This window comes from Neomonachus schauinslandi, chromosome 3, assembly GCF_002201575.2.
Source record: "Neomonachus schauinslandi chromosome 3, ASM220157v2, whole genome shotgun sequence".
Taxonomy (NCBI): domain Eukaryota; kingdom Metazoa; phylum Chordata; class Mammalia; order Carnivora; family Phocidae; genus Neomonachus; species Neomonachus schauinslandi.
In genome coordinates, this window is record NC_058405.1 from 131020391 (window position 1) to 131044469 (window position 24079).

The following is a 24079-nucleotide window of genomic DNA, read 5'->3' on the forward strand; positions in this document are numbered from 1 at the left end:
TACCAACCAATTCAGCAGTATGTTTATCAGCAAATTTAATGATGTGATAATCTTTCCAAAATTTACAAATGTACAATATATTTATAGAATCACCTTCAGATAGCTTCAGTGCAAAGATATACATATAGTACATTGTGATAATTATTTGTAAAAATAGGAGACGGCGTAAGTAAAAAAAAAAAAAAAAGACACACAAGGCAGAGTTTCCATGGACATTTCGAACTATAGGCGAACCGGGAAAAAAATATATATATTTTTTTAATAAAGTACTGAATGTTAATTTTCTCTTCATCTGTTTGTAAAAAATATATGTGCAAAAATGTTGTTTCTAATTATTCCCTACCTAGCTGGCATAGCTATACCTCAGAGTCTTCTCGAACAAGGGTTGCGGTGTCTATGAAAGTGTCTTCTGTCGCAGTGTAGGTTTGCACTGGGCCTCTCGGAGAACTTTTAGTGGGAGGAGAAGGTGCTGGAGTTGGAGTCACAGCCTCGCTCTCCTTCTGTTCATTCTCCATCTAAGGCCACAATGAAACACGGATCAGCCATTTATTCCCCCAACATGACTAGAAACAGTTTTGTGCGAAGAAAACCAATCTTTGCCGGTTTCCTTAGGATCATCTGAGTGCATATCCCATTTAGCCAAGCAAGAGATTGCTAAGGAAGAATGCCAAATGCTTGTCCTAAGACAAATGGTCAACAATTACCTCCGCGTAGATTGGATTTTCAAAGTTGGTGGTTGGTTTCGGTTTTCGTTTGAAGATATTCCATATTGTTGCCTAAATGAAAAAGGGGAAACAGAAAACCTTCAGTAATGGAAATTTTTTGGCATGGATTTGATACCCCCTCCCCCTGCATAAGTTTTTTAAATGTCTTCTTCGTAAAGGACAAAGCAAATTTGGACCTGGGACCATGTGACCTGCCCCTGCAGTAAATTGTTCAGTTCTTCCTCAGATGGTCCCCAAACTGAAACAAACTGAAACTGAAAAGTCTTTGGGCTCTTTTCATCTAATAAATTTCAAAACATTTCCTTGATTTGACATGTAGAGTTGACAGAATCTGTGCCTCTACAATCTAGAAGCTCTGACAGAGGCAAGATTTCTTTGGGGGCTACCGAAAATGTAAAAAAAGCCAGCTTGGAACTCCCATTTCCTAAAATGGTGTCTTGATCCTTGGTCAAAACAAGCATATCCCTTGATCCTTGATCCCTTGATCCTTGGTCAAAACAAGCATATCCCTTGATCCTTGGTCAAAACAAGCATATCCCTTCTCCTTTCATCATTTCCTCCTGTAATCAAAATACCATAGTGATAACAAAAATAAGCATTTTTGAGAGTTTATTAGACATCAGGGGTTAGTCTACAAGTTTCCCAGTTTACCTTCCTGGCAGCTCTGTGAGGTAGGTGCTCTTATGTTACAGATGAGGAAACAAGAGTCACAGCAAGCTCATATAACTGAATTGTAGGTGGAAGAGTAGGCAATGGTTATAGGACTCTGAGGCCCATCAGACTGAAGAAGCCAAAGAGAAATCACTGTAGACGATGGTGAGTAGCCTGGGTCTTGCTGAAAAGCTGCCCGTGGTGCCCATGCTGGACACAGCTCTGGCTGCCCAATGGAAGGAGACAAGGGAAGAGAAAGCAAGGGAACAGACACCCTACTCCAGCAGGTAGCTAAGGTAGCCCATATGTTTTAGGGGTATCTCTTGGCTCTGCCAAAGTAGGGGTTAACATGTGAAGGAGTGGAGGGCACATGACCACAGAAGACCATTCACTGTAACTCACATGTAAGTGAGCACCTACTCCATACATGACCGCCACCAAGAGAAAGATGAACACATTCAGGTCAAGGGCCTGGCCTCGGGAAGCTTACACTTATGCAAGCAATTACTAACAAGAGGAACTGTGGTGATTTTCATTGCTCTCTCCTTGGGAAATATCAACAGGACTTCTGGAAAATGATAGAACTGAGTCACAGGAATTCATGTTCCTAGATTTGAGTCCTTTGAGCTCATTTACTGACGAAAGATTTGTGAGCCTCTTTGGTACATTAACGTTAACCTAGGGAGATCCTAACCAAGTGCCTCCATGGCTATAAGCTGCTTTCTCAGTGCCCAGGAGACAACTGACACAGGGAGATCACTGGATATTCCATGCAGAACAGATCTTAGAGGGTCTCAGCCTCAAATGATAAAAAGAAAAAAAAGTAAGAGGAAGAGCTGACACACTGCAAAGATGAAGATGAGAAAGAAAGGGACTACAATGGGTGAAGATCCACTCTCATTTGAAAGTCTTTCAGTGTTCATTTAGCTTCTGATGATAGATGAGCAGGTGAGAGGCTGCAGCACCCCCCCACATTCCCCTTCCTGCTCAGGCAGGGACAGAGCTCTGTCCAGTGAAGAGGATCACGAGACTGGAAAAGGACTGGGAAAAAAATTAACCAGAGAATATAAAATAAATCTGGCATTGCCTTGGGGTTGAGTCAGGCTCAGGGTACATTCAAGAAACACGACATTGTGACATTCAAGACTTGTGACATTCAAGTATTTTGGGGTCTGTGATAAATTTATCTCCAAAATCCAGTTTTAAATGTGGCCTAAAGAAAAAAAATTCAGTCCCTTGAAAAATATGAAGCTGAAAATTCCTTTCTAAGACAACATTTGTATGTGTCTGGTTATGTGTGTGTGAGAAGGAATTAGTACATAAAATATAAAAAGGTAGACAGAGATCTCTGTTACAAGCTCTTCATTAGCATCAATTTTTTTTGAGAGAGAGAGAGAGGGAGGGGTGAAGGGAGGAGGGGAGAGGATCTTAAGCAGGCTCCATGCCCAGCACAGAGCCTGACGCTGGAGTCCGACGCAGGGCTTGATCTCAAGAACCTGAGGTCATGGCCTGAGCCAAAAACAAGAGTGGGAGGCTTAACCGACTGAGCCACCCAGGCGCCCCTCATTAGCAGAATCAGATAGCTAGATCTTATTTAGCTTCATATGTATCTATTAAAACTAGTGATAGATTATACATTAACACAGAATTTTATATCAAATATATTTATTGACTTTCTGTAGACCACATAGTCTGAAAATTTCAAAGTGCCTGAAGGCATGATAGAGAAGTTCCATTAGTGGTCTTTTTTTCTTTTAATCTCCAGTGTTAAACCCTGTGCCTGGCACACTGAGGGCAAAAATATTGGTTGGTTGGATGGATAGATGGATGGCTAGATGGCTAGATGAAGAGTATAAATTAGTGCCATCTCGTGGTGAATATAGGTAACAGCAGTAGAGCTAGGAACACAGGACATTATTCAGGGAACAAAGATGTACACTACAGAAAAATTGCATTACTTTATAAAAAAGGAAACGGTCTTCTACATGTATCCTTGACACAGTGAGCCCTTTCTTCTAAGTCATTCTCTAAAATCAAGCACCTCTGGTTTTCTGTATGATCTCCCACGTCACAAGGAATATCATTCCTGTTCAATCAACATTAGAAATGTGAAAGTTTTTCAATTTATTATTTTTTAAAAATTATCTTTATTAACTGCCTACATATCTTGGGTCCATGAGCCTATTAGGGTCTCCCTAGTCTCCCCTGGTATTAGTAAACCCAGCAATTCCTAAGCCCTTTGCAAATCCCGTTATCATTTCCGTAGCCAGCCACCGTTACCTGAGTTCCATCAGCACTAGGGGAAGTTGGCTTTGTGTCCGGAGCTATTTCAGAAGGGTTTATGGGACTTCCATAGTTCTGGTTATCCACATTTCCAGATACAGTCACCTGTGTGCATATTAAAGGACATTCTCCAGTTTTGAAAGAATCTTGGCTGTGAAGTTGCTGATCAATTCTTTGGTTCTCTTTACTGCCTTGCTTTCCTACAAACATAGCCAGGCACTATTTTTCTTTTATGAGACTAATCCCATGGCCCAGTACTAAACACCATTCCTATCTCCCCAAAATCAGGAGCACCAATCACTAGGTCATCTATGTCATGCCTTAATCCTGGGAGGCAAAAACACGCATCACAGTTACACTCGCACTTACTAATGACAATTTTATTGTGTTCTCTGTGCTCCCTTATTCCCACTGTTGACCATATTTTTAGATAAACAACTCTGGTTGTATATTGGCAACCAAATCCTAAAGGAACAGCATGAATTATTCCCTAACTCAGAGAACTGAGAATCTTAATTTTATCCTAAAATTAATAATCTGAGAGGACTGCTTATAAGAGGTTGAATGTTTGAAGCAAGAGGCATAATGGAATTAATACCCCTCTAGACATTTTTCTGTAACATTCATGTGACTCCAAGGTTCCCTCTTAATTATTACTATGAATATATAATTAAATTACAAGGCAAAAAATTCACTCTTTTTTCCTATATTTTTACATTCACTCTTTCATTTCTTCTCAAATGTGGATATGTTTGTCAACATGGCCTCATTTTATTTCAAGTGAAAATGCCAAATAAGATGCCACATCTATTATATCGTGTGATTAGATTTTTGCTATCTGGATATCAAAGGATCAGACAAAACACTTTCAAGATGCAACTATTTCTGATCTTAGGAAAGCTATTCATAAAATAAACACTTCAATATTTAAAAGGTACTGCATCTTATGATTTCAAAAGAAGTTTAGGCATTAACAATGAAACCGTATCTCACAAAGGCTCTAGTTGTTTAGACAAAGGAAGGACAGACTAATAGTTGACAGGCAGTAGAAGTGGTGTGGGAGCTACTGATCCAGATCCCATGAAAAGTTCTTTTCCTTTATCTATACACCTATGTCATCTCCCTGCTCCTCTTAATAGGGCTGCACCGAAGTAAACAGAGATCTGCCTATCAATTCTAGAGACTTTTGTACTTTTCAGAAAAGTATGGGGAAGGCAAGCATAGGGAGGTCACCTCAAATAACACCCTTGTGATACCAGTAAGAACCCAGAGTGTATATCCAGTCCCAAAAATCTCTACATAATGACCTGACAATCATTCACTTGTTCATTTCACAAATATTTACAGAGAGCTGTGCGTGCCAGGCACTGATTGCCAAGCCCCTGAATGGACTCCTAATTCTTGCTTTGACCACTCAGAATGAAAAGGCTCTTGGTCAGCACCCCAAGAAGGGTTGCTAAACCCTGGCAACTATGCAACAAGTTGGTGTCATATCCTTGGGTCAGTCCTGTGACTGCATATAGCCAAGCTGAAGAATGGAACACGGTGATTCCTTCCACTCGAGGGTAAGTTGGGAGAACCCTAAGAGGGTATTATTCAATAGAACAAGATCCAACAGCAGCAGCACCTAAAAGAAAGGGCTGATTTCTCACCTGGGCTGGCTGAACCACTTTGACATCACTGTCCCTCGATGCATACATCGGGTTTTCAAATATTATGGGCTGCTTCCCCATCTCCATAGCAAAGTTTTCACTCTGATGGAGAAAAATATATATATATCTGGTTTATACACAAAGGAAGGTGCCCTCCTCATACCTGGAGAAATACCAGGTACTATGCCAAATTTACCCAAAAAGAACTTACCAAAAAAAAAAGGAAGGAGAGGCAACCCATTACACAAAGTTAACAAATGCACTCATTTAGCAGATCAAGAAAACAGAAACACTCTCCCTATATCCACGTTGTCGTTGGCTCCTTAACAAATAATTCACTTGGGGATTGGGTTTGCACAACAGAGAAAAGAGTGGGTGATGGAAGAAGAGCAAAGAGGAGAAGAGGGAGATGGGAAAGAGGAAAGAATGGATAATATTGTACTTTTATGCAGGGGCAAACGTGAAAGATTCGGGGGAAAGGCAGAACACTGAAAATGATTTTCCAGTACTGATTACAGAGACTGTACTAGTCCACTCATAAAGTAGCCATTTGGTCCTCACAAGAGGTATTACTGTACCCATTTTACAGATGGGGACAGTGAGGGTCAGAGTGATCAAGCTCGTGCCTACCATTACATCCTTAGAAGGCAGCAGAACTGTGATTTGAACCAACCACTGACTCTAAAATCACTGCTTATTCTGTCAATATTTTACATTGGTGGGGAAATATATGAGACTAGGAAACATATTTCCCTACCCCTTCCTTTCACATACAAAGAGTCACCAAATAAAAACATACTCTCTTTCTCCCCTCTCCCAAAAAACTTAAGACGTTTAAGATTCCCATTAAACTTAACCCCGTTTAGGATTCAACTGTGACTTAGAGCAGGGGTAGAGTTCAATTTTATTACTAATATTTTTAGAGACCTTTCTGCAACAAACTTAATGTTTCCTAATTTTGTAAAGATTATTTTGAGAGGCATACTGTTTCATTTTTTTTTTCTAGGTTAAAAAAAAAGTGTTTCTTTTATAAAACAGTAAAAATGGCAACCTTCAAACCATCATTTACAACCCCACTCACCATCACCATTGAGCGGTCAATAACAGACTCGGGCCCAAAACCAGATACTCCAATATCCATGTTAACATCCGCTCCCGATCTGAAGGTCACCCCATTTCCATTTTCAGAGGATTTAACTAGACTGCTTAAGCTGAAAAGTAATTGAAACAATGTGCAATTTTTTAAACAACCTTTTGCAATCGTACCCTCTCCTCCATATTGTGAACTCTTCCTTAAATGAAGGGCTGGATTCCCACTCTGAATTTACACCTCAAATATGGTAGGAAGTTGCCTCACCAAATGGAAGTGTTAAAGCACATTCCTGAATGCTGGAGCTCTAAGAGAGAGCCAACTTGGCACTTGCAGGGATAGAGTCTGGTCCATCCCACAGACTGTGCTCCAGTCGGACCTGAAGGCCCACCAGTGGGCACAACCATTTAAACTATAAAATGTGCTCTGCACCCAGGCTTCAAAGAAGCATTTGATTAAGAAGTGTGATTTGAAATGACAGCTTTAAGTTCACTACTTTCTGTTTCTGAAGAAAAGGAAAGCCACATGCTGTGCTTTTTTAACTTAAAAAACAACACCTAAATTATTCACATGGTCCCATCACCCAGGCTTCTAAAATCACTATTCCCCATAATGAAGCTGACCTTGGTAGCTTGGGCAGAGAAGGCAAAAGGGAGCCAGTTCTCCTGTAGTGGAAAAATCCTAACGCTGCCAAAGCTCCAACGATGATGATCAGGATGACTGTCAAGAGCACAGCTACTGCTGCCATCAAAGAGGAAAGAAGAAGGGGCCGTATGAGCAGACGGAAAGGGAAAGGAACCGGAAGACTTCAGGGTGGAAGCTGGGGGCAGAACCAATCATTCTTCGGAGACTGAGTTAAACAGAATATAAACAGCATTCAACGTAGGAGCTGTGCGGCCTTTCCGGGTTGCTTGTGGTCTTAAAACTTACTTGTTCCTGGAGGGACGCCTTTTGAAAGCCCTATTTCACAGTATTTTCCCATGTAGCCACTGGGACACCTGGAAGTAAAAGAAGAACTGCTCACAAGCTGTGGCCTCCCTAGGCTTCCATAGCTCTTTACAAGCACATCTTCAGGTAGAGAGAGGTTTGACTGAGCAAATTACGTGTAGAACAGTCAATGTGTCCTGCATGACTTTTGTTTACTCTGCCAAGGGGTGATGAGCAGAAAAATGGCAATCTGACTTTGAAGTTCACTTTCGGTGGTGTGGCCATGACACCTACAGGTCATCAAATAAACCTCGTGGTGTCTCCATGACTCTACGGAATTCTCCCTTCAAGAATAAAACTGGGGGGCGCCTGGGTGGCTCAGTCATTAAGCGTCTGCCTTCGGCTCAGGTCATGTGGGATCAAGCCCCGCATCAGGCTCCCTGCTCCGCGGGAAGCCGGCTTCTCCCTCTGCCATTCCCCCCCGCTTGTGTTCCCTGTCTTGCTCTCTGTCAAATAAATAAATATTAAAAAAAAAGAAGAAGAAGAAGAAACCTGGAAGCCATGATTGTGTTCTTTCCTCTGACATGTATTCATTAAGTACTTTCAGAGACCTCCATTTATCTTGCTCCATGTTAGAGCTTTCTCCATAATTCCCTTTATTCCCAATCTTTGGCCCAGTCTCTGCTCATCACAAGTGCTTGGGCTGAAGCAGTAGCACTGCTAAGAGCTGGTCTCCCACAATCATAGCATCATTAACACCACTAGGTGAGTAGAAAAATGGGGTTGTCACTTCTCTAACCCCTTGTTAGTTAGAGTTGGCCCACAATCCTGTGGTATCTCCTGGGGTGGGGGGGTGTTGGAAATGCAGAATCCCTGTGAAGGAGATGGGCATTTGATCCAGATGATTCTTACGCACAGTACAGTTGGAGAAGCTGGTTAAGATGTGAAAATTAGCGAACTGGCAAGGTTCCTGTACTTGTTTTTCTGGCTACTTTGTCTCAAATTCCCCCAGAAGAGATAGGCCTACAGCTTGGACCTCAACATTCAGACTTACTTGCATTTGGGGAGGTCATTCTCATCAAAATAGCAATTTCCTCCGTACATACACCTGCATGGGGGGGGCATGTTGATAGGACTTTCGATGGCTGCAGAAAGGGAAAGCCATGCATGTGTTAGTCAGCCACACTCAGCAGAGCACCCAAACCATGCAAATCTTGCTTCAGGCCCAGGGTCAGAGTGGGGACCGGATGGGGGAGGGGCAGCTAATTAGTCTCCCTATCAAAAGGTTACCTTCCACTCAAGTCAGATGAATTTCCTTCTCGATAATAAGGTTTGGGGAAGTAACATACATTTGGTGGAAGGAAAGAGGCCGTTTATAGCATTTTTCTCCCCAAACAGTGGAGAGATGCTACACTCCAGAACATACAATAACGTTTAAAAGAAACTTATGGTAAAGGAATCTCTTAGGACATTCTCATTCTCATTTGAAGTTTTCAGAATTCTCCTCTGCAAGCGCAGTTAAACACAAGAGTTCAATCTGGGCACACCTCTAAACTTCAGCTGAAGGCTCCAAAGCATCAGGGACCCATCGATCAACTGACAGGCACATAATGCAGATGCATAGATGCCTGATAGACAGCTGGTTAGAGATACCCTATTTTTTAAGTCCTCCAAAACTGCCCTTGCTCTGGGCCCCCCCCCCCCAGCTCAGCCCCCACGTACTCCCTAGATGTGCCTGATGGGGTTGTTAGTGTTCCCATGTCTCATACCTAGAAGATGCTCAGTGAGTATTTATCACATGTGTGCTTATTTAAGCAGTTCAGATGCCGTCCTGGCTCAGTCCCTCCATCTGAATCTCTACTCAGAGTTCCCTTTATCAGAGAGGCCTTCCCGGAACTCTAGCTAAAGGCAACCCAACTCCCACCCCACCCTCATCCCTCTTACCCTGCTTTAGTTTTCTCCTTTTGCTTTTACCACCGGACATTATATATTGGTGGGGGGAGCTCTATTTACTGTCCTATTAGAATATAAACTCAACAAGAGCAAAGGATCTGTTTTGTTCATTTCCGTTATCTGCAGCACAGTAGGTACTCAATTGTATCAAATTAACTAATTAATATACCAAACCAAGACCTCATATGGAATGACTACCATCACTAGTGCACTTGGTTTAAGTTCCTTTAAAGAAGAATCTTACTCTAATGCACTTGGAAAAAAATGTAAATGAGGAAAGTAGCAGACGAGGTGACAACTTGGACAACACTATTCCTGAGTGTGAAATTGTAATAAATGGCACAACCATCCGTCTACAGTACAGAACAGATGTCAAAAGCCTGAAATCGTTGTTTGGTTCAAAATATTGCTAAATATTGTAATCTTGCCAGTATTTCTCCAGTAGCCTTGGGAAGAGAATGGGGATAGGGGAAGGGAAGCAGGGGAAGCAGTTTTCTCTCCCTGAGTTCATTCTCTAAACCTGCCAACTTTTCAGCTTGGCTGGGAAGTGTCAAAAGTGGTGCCTTGTTTAACCACTTACCCCCCCTGGTGGCCAAAGGTGGTTAAGCATATCCCCATCAGCTAAAACTGAGGGATGGGAACCATAAAATGGGTCCTTAAAACATAAGAACAAGGATGTGAGCCACAAAATGGGTCACTAGTGAACTGCAGGATGATTTTTTAAATGTGCATATTAAGAACTGGACACTAGTTAGGGTCACTAGTGGACACCCATGGTTTATACCCTCCTTAAATTAAGAGTCACTGAAGAAAGGTCTTGCCAGGCATAGATCATCCACAGCATTTGGGATGAGAACTAAACCACTGCTTCCTTATTCTGGCCTCCATCTCCCAACAATGTAAGGTACTTTTAAAATGTGGCCCATTTTCACTTGTCAAAACTTTTAAATGAGCATGTGAGGAAAACAGTGAGCCTCCTCTTGCCCTCCCATCTGTACTGGATTAAGGCCCCCCACTTCAGGAACCTAGTTCCCCACTGGAGAAACTGCAGTTAAGGCCGAATGGGTTCTGGAGCAACAGACATCCAGTATGGGGTAGAGAAAGGATACGGTAGAGGCCTTCTAGAAAACCCACTCTTCCAGGTATCTTTACAAAACAACACAGCCATAGATTTGGGGGTACTGGATCTATATAGATCCTAGCAAATCATTCTCAGCAATCATTGGAACACCAGTTCTGTTTGGCTCCCTAAGTCCCACTCAGCTCTGTTCATATTGCCCGATCTCTCATCCCTCCTTCGAGCCACCCCCACTCTATCCTGCAAAGGACACAGCACATGGGGATTTTTCAGGCTCCTGTAGAAGGTGAAACGCTGGTAGGGAGTATGCCCAGGCCCCCGGGGCTGCCCAGGCGGTGGCCCTACCTGCGTTACAATCGGTGCTGCTCCCTGCGATGAAGGTGGAGCCTTGGGGGCAGGCACAGCTGTATCCCCCCGGTCTCAGGAGGCAGAGGTGACTGCAGACATCTTTACAGCGATTGGGCACTGGAAAGCACATGACAACAGCAGTTAGGGTCTGAGGAGGAAATGAGACCGCCAACCACAGATACTGAGTTGTGGCCCTACCAGGTGACAGCAGAGCCCAGGCAGCGTCCCAGCACCGCTAGGCCACATGCCACCTGGCGACTCACCTCATTTACACTACATCTCCCGTGCCGCCCCACCAAAGTGGCACAGTCCCTCCATTCTACTCCTGTACCACTCACATATCCTACTGGCGTTACTTAGCTCCTCCCCTGCCCTGGCAGGTGTGGAAGGGAGGTGTCTAGTCCACTGCGTGACCTCAAAAACTAATCAACGGAGGGCGCCTGGGTGGCTCAGTTGGTTAAGCGACTGCCTTCGGCTCAGGTCATGATCCTGGAGTCCCGGGATCGAGTCCCGTATCGGGCTCCCTGCTCAGCGGGGGGGTCTGCTTCTCCCTCTGCCCTCTTCCCTCTCGTGCTCTCTGTCTCTCATTCTCTCTCAAATAAATAAATAAAATCTTAAAAAAAAAAACTAATCAATGGAAAGCAATCTGAGATTGTTCAGAAGACCAGTAAGACCCTATCATGTCAAGATTTGTCATTACCATAGATCATAATGTGTCCAGATCATACATTAGATAGGATTTCCACCCCACCCTCATAGGAAGACTCTCTTCTGGACTTCGGTTTTCCTACTTGCAAGACAAGGAAATTTAAAGCTGTGAGTATCAGAATCACCTGGGAGCTATTCCCAACTATTGATGCCCCGTCACAGAAATTGGTCTAGGATCCAACACAAGTGTTACCGTTAAAAGGTTCTCAAGTAATTCTGGAGTCTTCTGACCTCTACCTTAACCTATATTATGATTTCTCCAAGGCATAGATGACCTCTAAATTCCTTCTCAGACTAACCTTCTGTGATCCTGATTCTCTATCATCCAATATGTAACCACAGACATGGCATGGTTATAAAATAATAAACCGTATTCCAAAGTCTCACTCAAAATCTGCCCGTTTCTTCAGCTCTCTAGAGCAGAACTCTTCAAAGTTGAATGTAATACAAATCACCTAGGGAATCTGATTCAGAAAGGTTGGGTGAGGCCTGAGAGTCTTGCATTTCTCACCAACTCTGATAAGATACAAGCGCTACTGGTCCACACCCACACTTGAGTAGGGCCAGGAGCAGGACTTCTAAAATGTGGTTCCTTAACCAGCAACATCACCATCAGCTGGGAACTTACTACAAATGCAAATTTTTAGGCCACCTCAGGCATATTAAATCAGAAACCCCTCAGGTGGGGCCCAACAAGCTCTCTAGATGATTCTGATACATGCTCAAATGTGAGCACTATTGGTCCAGAGTAAATGCAAATCTGGCACAGCTGGACTAGGTCTCTGGCCTACACAGTAATCAGCACTCTCTTAAGGGGGACCAGCTGACTCCAGATTTTCCTCTAACTCCTAGGTAGCCTTCTCTACAAACGCCAGAGACGGGGCTCACCACGTGTACTGTGCTCTCCCCTCCTGTCTTTAAAACTGCCCAGCACGAGGAACATGGAGGACATAAGAGCTATTGTATCAGTGGGGTTCCTTATATGTGAGATGAAAATAAAACCTCTTTACACAGTTTTGGAGATTAATTGAAGTAACCATCTATCAGAGTTAACACTTGAAGAGAGAACCTGACGTATAGAGCTTAATAAAAGTCGATTTCCTTTCCTCACTTCAAGAATTTTCCTTCCAGGGTGCCTGGGTGGCTCAGTCGGTTAAATGTCTGCCTTCAGCTTGGGTCATGATCCCAGAGTCCCGGGATCAAGCCTGGAGTGGGGCTCCCTGCTCAGCAGGGAGTCTGCTTCTCCCTCTGACTCTCCCCTGTCTCGTGCTCTCTCTCTCTCTCCACTGTCTCTCAAATAAATAAATCTTAAAAAAAAAAAAAAAAAAGAATTTCCCTTCCCTTTCACCTTATCCATTCAATGGTGAAGGTGAATTAGAACACAGCTAACCTGATGAAGCAGGACCCACAACAAAGAAAATGGGAAAGAGGGGTGGGGGTAGAAATGCATATGACTGACAATTTTAAACTGAGGCTCACATAGCTCAGGATAAGCTGACTAGCCTAGCCTTGGAATTGCAAGAGGGTGTGACACTGACCATATCCAGGAAACCCGTTGTAACCCACCTGACACCTAGCAGGGGTTTGATGCCTGCCAGATTCTGTGGCCTAGAAGTATATACCTGTAACTCCAATGAGGACTGAAATATTTTTACTTCATATCTGCTGGTGATGTACCTAATTACATTTGACCTCCAATTTTATCTTTCTTTGGTCAAAATGGTTAAAACACACACACACACACACACACACACACCTTTCATGTACCAAGAGATCAGACTATAATAATCCACTACCACTTTCCAACAATATAGCCATTAATTTGAAATAAGTTTTCCAGATAATAAGGAACATTTTATTCCAAGGCTGGTGTTACCTGACCGATCATATCTATGTTGATGGAAGATTCGAACTTGAGTGAGCCATGGGTTCACCATCAGCATTTTCTCTTTCTCGTCTCGCCCAAATTTATCTTGCTTCCATACTTCTCCCTTATCCTTAGATATCCAGTAAAACTGGCCTTCAAAGATGTCCAGACTATACGGGTTCATTGCTGCTTACCCACAGAGGAAAACCAAAACAAAACAAGGTTATGAATAGAAAATACCCTACCCCTCTTTTATATCAGATGTCACTATGCTTGAATTAATCCCTAATACAACATCAGGCAGACGTTCTGTACACGTGACCACAGAAGTGTGCTATGTTGGGAGATCAAGATGACAGACATTAAACTAGATTAATGTCTACTGGTTGATGGCAATTACAGAGAACCTCCTCACTTTCAAGTTGCTGATTTAATTTCAGTTTTGGACAATTTGGATGGCAGAGATTCTATTTTTTTTTCTTTGAACTTAAGACACCACTTATCACATAAAGCTAGTAGGTACTGGATTGTTGCAATTCTGCAGAAATCTGGATAAGAAAACAAAGTGTTTCTCTCCTTCTAGACGTTTCCAGTTGTACACAATAAACAACTGAGCATAATAAAAACAAATGGGCCTAGAAGCGGTTAGACATGGATTTCCACTGGTACACATGAAATGCCCCTCTATCAGGCCAACTTAACAGGAAACTCAGTTATTTCAGTATCTGTTGCTAAGAGCCCCTTTTAAAAATTATGTTAAAAGGGAAAAAAACCCTTAATTATTGCTAATGGATTCATTTGCGTTTAAATCAGCAGTTGGGGATTGGAGGGAGTGGTATCTAAGAAACGGTATCAACCTAAGACCAGGTTCCTCCTGGAGAAAATGGGCAGACACTAGAAGTGTATTTCTTGATTGTATAACATATTAAAATCTAACCCATTTCTAACCTGCATTTGCAACGATTCTCCTATCAGTCCCATCATGTTTTATAGTTTCAATATTGTTCTCCTTGAAGTCACTCCAGTAGACCCGGTCATCGTTCAAATAATCAATAGCAAGGCCTGTTGGCCAACCAAGGTCCTCTTGAACCAGGGTTTCCCGATGCTGTCCATCCATCCAGGCAGACTCGATTTTAGGTTCTCTGCCCCAGTCAGTCCAGTACATAAGCCTGTAACAGAAGGTTTTCTTTTTAACGTATCATCTAGTGAGGCTTCTCCACCGAAGCAGAGCATGAACTCCCAGCAGGGAAATCAATTGTTTGTCATGGAGGTCTGGGTGCTAAGTGAGCCTGTTTTTACACTTCACTTTAGAAGACAGGGTGAGAAAAGGAAGAGCCAGTGCATCTGTGGTCTATCCTTCCTGAAAACTTCCTCCATAGAAATTGCCCAGCCCTGTTCGGGTATATATATTCAGACACTTTAGCAGCACTGTCCTGTGTTTGAGATGTATCAGAGAATAAAATAAGGATTCCAATTTTAAAATGGATTATTTTGCATCCAATTAATAATTACAGAAGAATTGCACAGACCACGGATGGCAATACCTGGAAAGGACCTGGCAGGCAAGATAAATGAGTGGAGCACAGCAGTTACCAACATCAAGTGATGGTGAGAGCAAAGCCCTGTCTAGAAGTTCCAAGCAGCACTGCATCAAGAAAGGCATCCCTACTGGGACACCCGGGTGGCTCAGTCGGTTACAAGTCCCACTACAGACTTTGGCTCAGGTCATGGTCTCCGGGGTTGTGAGACTGAGTCCCACATCAGGCTCCACGCTGGGCATGAAACCTCTCCCTCTCCTTATCCCTCTCCCATACTCTCTCCAAAAAAAGAAAAGAAAGGCATACCTACCTAGTGTTATCAGTTGTTCTGATTTTTCAAGCCAAAAATATAGCTTAAATTTTTTTTTAATGTTAGTAACTAAGTTTTAAAAACCTTAAAGCTCTGTTTAGTTCAAGTCCAGTATGTCTGTAGGCCATATTGAGCCGACCAGCCACCACTTTGCAGCCTCTAGTCTAAACCACTCATCAGGTAGAGACCAACCCTTAATGTGTGGATTTTAGACAAACTGGGCTATGGAAAAAATGTGGCCAGAGGCCTTCGCCTTATGCAGTATCGGTATGAAGCTTGGATGGTCCTAAATGATCTTTAGGGCATACTATAATTCTTTAAATTAGTCACAGATGTCACTACAAATAGTCCAAGGACAATTTCAATACAATTAGGAAAAAACAATTAAGATATAAATTTTTGACAATCCACTGGAAAATATCTAGAACGTGAAAGACTCCTTCAAGTACTCACCCTAGTTTGGGATTCACAACCACTGCAGCTGGTTGATCCAGGCCAGTGGAAATCAGCCACTTTCTGTACCTCCCATCAAGTTTAGCCACTTGGATCCGTTTACTCTTGGCATCTGACCAGTAAATATGCCTGAATTTAAAGGGACACGGTTAAACATCTAAAAAACCTCCACTGGTCACTTCGGGGGAACGGGTTTGAAGATGAGAGCCTTCAGTTTGGCAGCTGGGGCCAACAAGACAACTACTTAGATGCCAGGGATCAGAGCAGAGTCTCCCTCTCTCAGGAATGCCCCGATCTCTTCCACCAAGGGTCTTTGGAAAGTTACGAGGGAAAGAGTAAGGAGTAGAGGGGGACTCCTGCCTGATCAGCCAGGATCAGTGAGGATGGTGGACCTCACAGCTGGCATTGCCACGAGACATGCGCTTCCAGGTAAGTCCTAAGGCACTGTTTAGCTGGCCCTTTAATTCCGAATGCCCTGCAAGTCTGCTTCTGCTCAGCCAAGAGCGCTGCTGGTATCAACAGCAATCCAGCATCAGCTCCAAGGATGAGTGGAAATAGCCTTTCCAAAGTAACAAATCCAGCAAGGCCATCCTGCCCTATTCCACTATCCGGCAGGTCTCTGTCCCTTATGAGCAGAAATTTCCATCAGATTCTTCTTGTTTGTGAAGGCTGAGAAAGAAGTAAAACTTCCAACATGAATCGCCTGGTGGGTTTTCAGAAGGAAGTGCTAGTCTAGAGTTTCAAGTCACTGACTCTCCAAGGCCTTGATTCCTGACAGAAATTGCTGACGTGAGTGTCCCGATAGCCTGTGGGCACAGCGGGGACCTAATTAACTTCTTCGGAGATGTTCAAGTCTTCCAGGAGTGCCAGACAAGTTTGTTAAAAGGTGAAAACTGATTTATGCTGCAAATGACTCTCCATTCTTCCAGAGGGCAACAAGCCCCCAAGCCTTCCCTCTCTAACATTTTTTCATTATTCATTCATTTTCAAGGACATGGGGAATTCGATGAATGTTTGAGCTCTGAGCCTAACGTAATCACTTTCCCATAAATGTCACTCCCAATGCAAGGCTCTTCCTTGAAGAAGGAGCTTATAAATTTTCCACATCGGTTTGCATCTCATACATCTCCCTGATAATAAACCTACTTAAGGTTCATATTTAGGGATCACACAAAATGTCTGGCTCTGGTCCCTGGGGTTCTAGAAAATCTAAAAGAGCAGAACAAAGCTGACACCACTATTAACTCACACCAAAGACTACACAGGAAAGTCAAATTTCCAATCTGTTCAGACAATACAGCCTGCTGAAAACACAAGATGTGGATTGCTGCTCCTCAAAGTAATCACCAGAGAGAAAAATGTTTCATCTCAACTGCCTTGCTGGTAGGATGGGGAGGCTGTTCCATTTCTTCACAAAATGAATAGTGCTGCCATACTGAAAGTTCTAATTTGGGAATCCAAAACTCTGTTGGCAAGAATGCTCTCCTAGATATAATATAAAATCTTGACCTCGGTGCTTTCCCAAACTTTTTCATGGCATACATAAGACTATAGGAAATGATAATGTTTATATGACATCTCGGGATAAGCAGAGGTGGTTGTGGGGGCTAGACAGGGCAAGCCCAGGCATCACCCAGCTGCACCAGTGCTGAGTGCTACCCTTATCTGGACCAGCTTAACTCATGCGCCATGGCAAGCAGTAGGGAGGTCTGGCCAGGAAAAAAGAATAGACAAGAGAGGAATGTAGCTAAACTTACCTTCCAACCCAGTCCACTGCTAATCCATCTGGTTGCATTATGTATTTCAGGTTCAGGTTAACTTTTGACACGAGATTATTAGTACTAGATTCAAAGTTGGGGATGTAGGCACGTTTGATAGCACCAAAATCAGAGCCATGCCCTAGCACAGTATAATATACGACACCTGCAAGGCAAGACACACAGTTGAGTTTCATGTGAAGAACATCAGGTAAGGGAGGAACTTGGGTCTAATCAGGTGAACTACTGTTCATTTATTGACATGTCTACTTCCTCATTGTTCCTATAAGACTAATAATTCAATTACACTGATCTGATCAAACCTCAAGACATCATACTTGAGCTACTAGCTACAAATACTTCAGCTGATAGCTTATTGATACTGACTTGGTTGTCTCTATTTCAAGGTAACTTACTAAAATATATTTCAGCCAAGAACCTATTTACTCTCATTAGGATCAAGTTCTAGTTTCCAAAATGAAGTGTATAGATAAACCAGGGGCAGGCTATTCAATAACTTGCAGTAAAGGAGCTATGTAGATGAGAAGTCCTATTTTGTGTATAGACTGAAGGACAGTGGACAGCAAGCATCTTAAAAAGCATAGGAAGACTGCAACTTTCAAGGCATATTCTTTCCTAGGTGTTTGCAATTCTTGAAAAGTTTATTGTGTCACCTAAGTGTGAAAACACAGCCATAATAAATCTTACATAGCATAGTGATTGATAGTTTGCAAAGCATTTTCATATCTGTTATCTCATCTTATCTTCAAAGAACTCTCAGAGGGAGCCAGGCAGACAAGATTACCATTCTTATTTTACAGATAAGAAATGGAGAACCAGAGAATTGTTACAATGATTTAAAGTTATAAAGCTTAAGAGATGAGCGAAGCAGGCATAGAAGAAGATGAGTTTTCAGATTCCTGCCCCATTACCATCTCCCACACACCGCCAGAGCCATGAGAGACTCAACAATAAACATTTTTCATATTTTCATTCATTGAGCTAAATTTCTAAAGCAACCATCACATACACTGTTGGGTCAGATGCTGGGTCAGATGTTGGGTCAGATGGTAGGCATGCGGAGTTGAATTAGATTCAATCCTGTCTCCGAAGAGTTCATGGTTAAGGTGCAGGGAGAAAATTATGTGGATAGCTATAACTCAGTGTTAACAAGTGCTTTAGTAAAAGCATGTATAAAACCCTACAGGCTCACGAGTGAGTAACTGTGGAACTGTGCCCAAGAAGGATGACAGAAAACGTCAGAGGAGGTGACATTTGAACTGGGCCTTCGATGTTTGAGTAGAAAGCTTGAAGGGTACAGAGAGAGGGAAGAACAATCCCTGCATGAGCAGAGACAAAGAGATATTAAACAAAGGAATATGAGGTGGTCCTAAAAGGATAATCCCCAGAGATGGGTGAAGGTTTGCCTAAAAGGAAGTTTTGCTGGGACACATGGCCAGGCTAAGGTGTCCAGAGCATGCTGGATAGGAGGAGCTCTATCCTCCACTCATGCAACAAAATTCACTCATTAAAAAACAGATTCCCCAAAGTTTAACACCTTTTAATTCCATTAATTCAATTAATATTAATGACAGATGCCAAAGTTCATACTCACTGAGACCTAAGCCTTCGGGATCCCAATCATAATCAAGAGCCTGAATACGTTCCTCGCCTTCAAGATAATCTGAGAACTTCTCAGATGAGAGATTGTATTTTCGAATTCGCACGTTTTCAGGCAGTAGCAACAAAGGAGGGCTACCTGTAAAAAAGACAAGGCCTGCTTTATCTGTTTGAATTCTATCTGAACTCTTTTTTAAATAAAGTAGATAGAAAATAGCAAGTATCCTCCCACCTTAAAAAAAACCTAAGTTTTTATAGGAATCTGACTACCTCTGCTAATCAATAGAACTAACTACTATCCAACTAGTGGAAAGCTAGTATTTCTGTTAGGGATGTTATCAGCTCTTTATTCTTTGTCCTCTGTGGGTAATGGTTGAGAACAAGACAAGACTGAGACCCCAAGATAGTGTCCTCTTTTCCACTGATTTTTTTCCTTATTCACTGACAATAAAACAGACAAGATTGCAGACAATCTCACAGAAGAAATACAGTATGTATAGTGCTAATAAAGTTTACCAGGATGTCTTCATTCCTTACTCTTTACTGACAGATTTTATGATTCTTTTAGCAGGTAATCAGCTCCATGACTCAATTTATCTTCTAGCTAATGACAAAAACAGCTTGTTCTTGTTCTTACCCAAAGCAGCTATTTCTATGGTGACTCATCCTGAGATGCACTGTCTAAAATTTTTAAAATTTAATTTACTTGCATAATGTCAATCGAATCTCATTTAAGTAACTTTCGAAAGTTCACGTTATATATTTCCTCTGTCTTGACATTGTGTTTTATATGACTATGAGCATTTATTTGTCATCTCCTTAGTTAAAAGACTTAAATAGTTTTTAATTTGCTGCCTAATTACCAGACCAACTGCTCAAATGCCTTTACCCTAGTTTTCACTGTCAAAAATTTTTGGGGGGTAAAAATATTTAAGTATGCTAGTCAGATGTATACTTTAAAAGCCCAATTTGGGGCGCCTGGGTGGCTCAGTTGGTTGAGCGACTGCCTTCGGCTCAGGTCATGATCCTGGAGTCCCAGGATCGAGTCCCACATCGGGCTCCCTGCTCGGCAGGGAGTCTGCTTCTCCCTCTGACCCTCCCCCCTCTCATGTGCTCTCTCTCTCATTCTGTCTCTCAAATAAATAAATAAAAAAATCTTAAAAAACAAAACCTTTAAAAGCCCAATTTGTATGAAGAAATTGAACAGCCATCTTACCCTTAATTTGCAAAGTAAAATGTTATTTCTTTATCAAGTTCTTTAAACTCTAGTACAAACTTCAAATCTGTAAGACTGGTAAAGACCTATACCCCTTGACAGGGATATGCCTATTTAGATCAGACCGCTGGAAATTTAGACTATATAATACTTCTGCCACATAGTTTTTCTCTTTTGTCATTTCTATCTAGTACTTATTACTGCTTTCTATCAGGTCCGACTCTCAGATACCGACATTAACCTAAAATGTAGAACTAATGACTGAAGTTATAAATGAGCCAGACTCTATCTGTGATCAGCAGCCCATGAGCAATAAAAAAGATTTATCAACACAATGTCCTTGATTTGCCCCGACTGAATGTGACTCTTTTTTGTGATCCATCTTGATTCATAGGGCCTCAGACCTTGATCTTGGAGTGGGAGCTGGAGGGCTTCATTTATTTCCTTCTGTTGACCACCACCCTATAGGCAAGCTTTTGCTGTCTGAATATTCTGGAAGGCGACATCTTGTCCACTTTTTCAAGTTTTATCAAGGTGGACAAGAGGCTAAGCCCAGAATAATAAATAATACTGACTCCTATTTTAATTCCTGCATATTTGTTGTGGGATTGTAGTTACTGTTTTAATCTGGCAGGAGAGGAGACAGAAGAGCCTGGATGGGTGTTGGAAGAGAAGTAGCTGGTGAATTAAAAATAAGACTCTGAGAGTCTAAGGTTTACTTTCTGGTATACTGTACTCATTAGCATTTATTTCTCTGAAAGTCAACTGATTAATCCCAACATGAACCCATCATACCATCAGCTGCACATCGTTTTCCATACTGGTCACTCACAGACCTGAAGCCTTCAGCACAGGAACACTCATAACTTCCTTTGGTATTCTGGCAGTTCTGGGGACAAACCCCAAATTCTTCACATTCATTGATGTCTGCAGATAAAATAAAAGCAAATATCCAATATCTGCTCCCAACCATTCCTTCGAGGCCCTGTTTCTGTTTAAATCCATAGTCATAAGCAATGAAGCCTGAGAAGGCTGCAGACGAAGATAGGCAGTGATGCCATCATTCGTGGAGCACTTCCTAAGCTTCAGACATTGTTTCACATGCTTTTCATGTTCATGCCTCATTTAATTCTCCAAAATGACTCTGCAATATGGACTATTACTAAACCCAAAGTCCCAAAGCTAGTAAGCAATGAAGACAGGATTCAACTGCAACAGAGTGACTCTGTGCAATAGCAGAACAAAATTTTCACTTTTGGAAAGCAGCTGTGTGTTGGTGTTGTTTGGTAGCACTTCCCTTGGCCTAACTAGCTTCAGGAAAGGGACTTATTCATTTGGTTACTTCATTGAGTTCTTAAGCTTCAGCTTCCAAAAGAACTGTCTCAATCATCTGAGTATGACACATCATGAGTTAGAAACAGCAAATTCAAATAAATGAAGGACACTGAAAATCATACTCAATCCTTACCATCTTGATAAGCTACCTTCCAACTCCATACCTTAGCTCTCACTTATGCCTGGCGTAAGTAAGTGTGTAATAAATACATGTTGTTTGACTTTAATGAAGAAAGTAAAACTTTCTTAAAGTTAAACTTAAAAATTTCATCTCCCACACTGATACAATAAACAGTCATCATTCCTGAAGAATTCATAAATCTTATCAATTCCGCAGACATTACTAAGGATGAACTACCTGCTTACCCATCTCCTAGGGACTGGCAAGAGAGCATGGAAAAAAGGTAATTGGCACCCCCAAGTGTTGTTTGTTTGTTTGTTTCATGACCCAAGAAATTAACAAGCAAAATCTTAACATTTGTTATCATTGGTTATATACATCTTGAAAGTAGAGCTTACTCTCTCATTCAGAACTGATCATCACCCTCTCACAATATAATTATTGGTGCACTTAAGTATTTTAATGAGCTAGAATCAAGAGTTTAGCCCCATTAAGGGAATTAAACAGTGGTTTAATAAAAGGGAATGAGTGGAGAACCTAAAAAGTATGAGGATCACCTAATGGGAATTGGAGGAAATATACTTTACCGTCACAGGAGTTTCTGTCCAAAATACTGGCTTTGAACCCAGGTCTACAGGAACAGATAAAGCCTCCTTCACTTAACTGGGTACAATTTTGTTCACATAGATTCTCCGCACATGATCTTTCTTTTCCTGTATCTGGAAAAACAATCTTAGCATTACAAATGAAAGGTATAAACCTATCTTTAGCCTATTAATAGGACACCTCAAGATAACCCCTTTCCGTAAGTGTAGAGGATTGAAGGCCTCTGTATTCAGATAGCTGGTAATGGGGTGAATGCCATTTATACAATTGTATATAATGTTAGATCCTTGAGTTAATCTTCCTGTTATACTCAGCACTGCCAGGCTTCCCAGGGCATCCATTTCCGGAGTCCAGAACTATAAGTCAGGGGCTCTTTACAAATGGAACCATCTGCTTCATATATATATATATGTATATATATATATATATATATATATATATATATATATATACATATATATATATGTAGCATATATATATATGAATTAAGATATATAATATATGTAATATATTATATGTAATATATGTAATATACATCCTATTATATGTGTAATAAAGAACACTGATACATTTTAGAGCAACATAACAAATAGGAGAAAATTATAAAGTTGTAAGAAGACCAGTTGAGATATATGTACACATATGTATCAAGTGTTGGCCAGAGCACAGTAAAATGCATATAGTTATTAGTCATACAACTGCTATAAGAACCATAAAGTGGCACACATGGAAAGGAATTTTGCAACAACATGTATGAGCCAATGACTTTAAAAATACTCATACTCTGTTATCCAGTTATTCCACGTTAATACATTTTTCCTCAAAAAATAATAAAAAACGTGCACTATGATTTATGTTTAAGGATTATAAGCTGTTGAAAATAAAATTTTGAAAACAACTTGAACAATTACGGTTTACTGTGTTTTATCAAATCTAAGAAAGACACCATTGATGCACCATTTTATGTAATGCTAAAATAGAAAAACTCTGGGACTTACACTATGGCATGTTATCAATTGAAGAATTATCCTTGTTTCAGAGATGTTTAAATGTGAAAATAAACATGCACCTTACAATCAGTAAGTTATGATTATCTACGTGATGGATTGCTAGGCAATCATTCAAATTCATGATTTCAAATGATACTTTGACATGGAAAATATAACAAAAATGGAGGAAAAGACAGGAATGCTAAATATAGAATATGTCTTTAGATTTTTTAATATTAAGAAATTATTTTTGCACATATGTGTAAAAAAAAGACAATGACGTACACCAAACTTAAGATTAGTTCTCTTTTAGTTATGGGATTCAAGTGATTTTTACTTTTGATTGTTAATATATTTTCTGGGTTTTATAGCTTCATAATGCAAAAAAAAAAAAAATTCAACAATAGTTCATTTTTATAGGGCTCATTTGAATGACCCTTGTTATTCCTGCTGTTCTGGAGACCAGATACTCCCAGGCAGACTTAACAGCTCAGACTCCATCCTCACACTTCATTGCTTATCAATGCCCTGAGTTCTTCTCTCTGCCAATATCTTTCAAAGCCATCTGGCTTTCATTTTTGTTGTTATTGCAAGTTTGCTTCTTTTATCCTGAGTCTCCATCTACCCTCAAACCTAGATCTTACAAGGAAGCTGACAAAAGATGAACATACCTAATGAGTGATAATGGAGGCCAAGGCGTGGGAAGGGTGGTGATTATCTCCATAAAGCATTTAAGTTTTATCTGCGTTTCAAATGAAATGTCTCTTGGTCACAGGCTTCTGAATATTTTAGCCAAAGAGACTGTAGTATCTCCTGGCTCAATTCTTCCAAAGGAAAACAGATTTATATCTA

General features: G+C 41.3%; 1 protein-coding gene across 1 annotated transcript in view; it reads right to left on the reverse strand.

Moving 5' to 3' along the window:
• Nucleotides 1–298: 298 nt before the first annotated feature.
• LRP2 (LDL receptor related protein 2) overlaps nt 299–24079 on the reverse strand; it is a 197528-nt gene continuing 173747 nt past the window's right edge. The window contains exons 64-79 of the mRNA XM_021702805.1: nt 22220–22351; nt 20972–21103; nt 18956–19099; nt 17341–17506; nt 15584–15712; nt 14231–14451; nt 13292–13468; nt 10705–10824; nt 8383–8473; nt 7332–7399; nt 7025–7142; nt 6393–6522; nt 5312–5413; nt 3657–3764; nt 705–776; nt 299–515 (exon numbers count right to left, since the gene is read on the reverse strand). Of these exons, the coding sequence (XP_021558480.1) occupies nt 357–515; nt 705–776; nt 3657–3764; nt 5312–5413; nt 6393–6522; nt 7025–7142; nt 7332–7399; nt 8383–8473; nt 10705–10824; nt 13292–13468; nt 14231–14451; nt 15584–15712; nt 17341–17506; nt 18956–19099; nt 20972–21103; nt 22220–22351 (2069 nt within the window). The 3' untranslated portion in view covers nt 299–356. The remainder of the gene's footprint in view (nt 516–704; nt 777–3656; nt 3765–5311; nt 5414–6392; nt 6523–7024; nt 7143–7331; nt 7400–8382; nt 8474–10704; nt 10825–13291; nt 13469–14230; nt 14452–15583; nt 15713–17340; nt 17507–18955; nt 19100–20971; nt 21104–22219; nt 22352–24079) is intronic.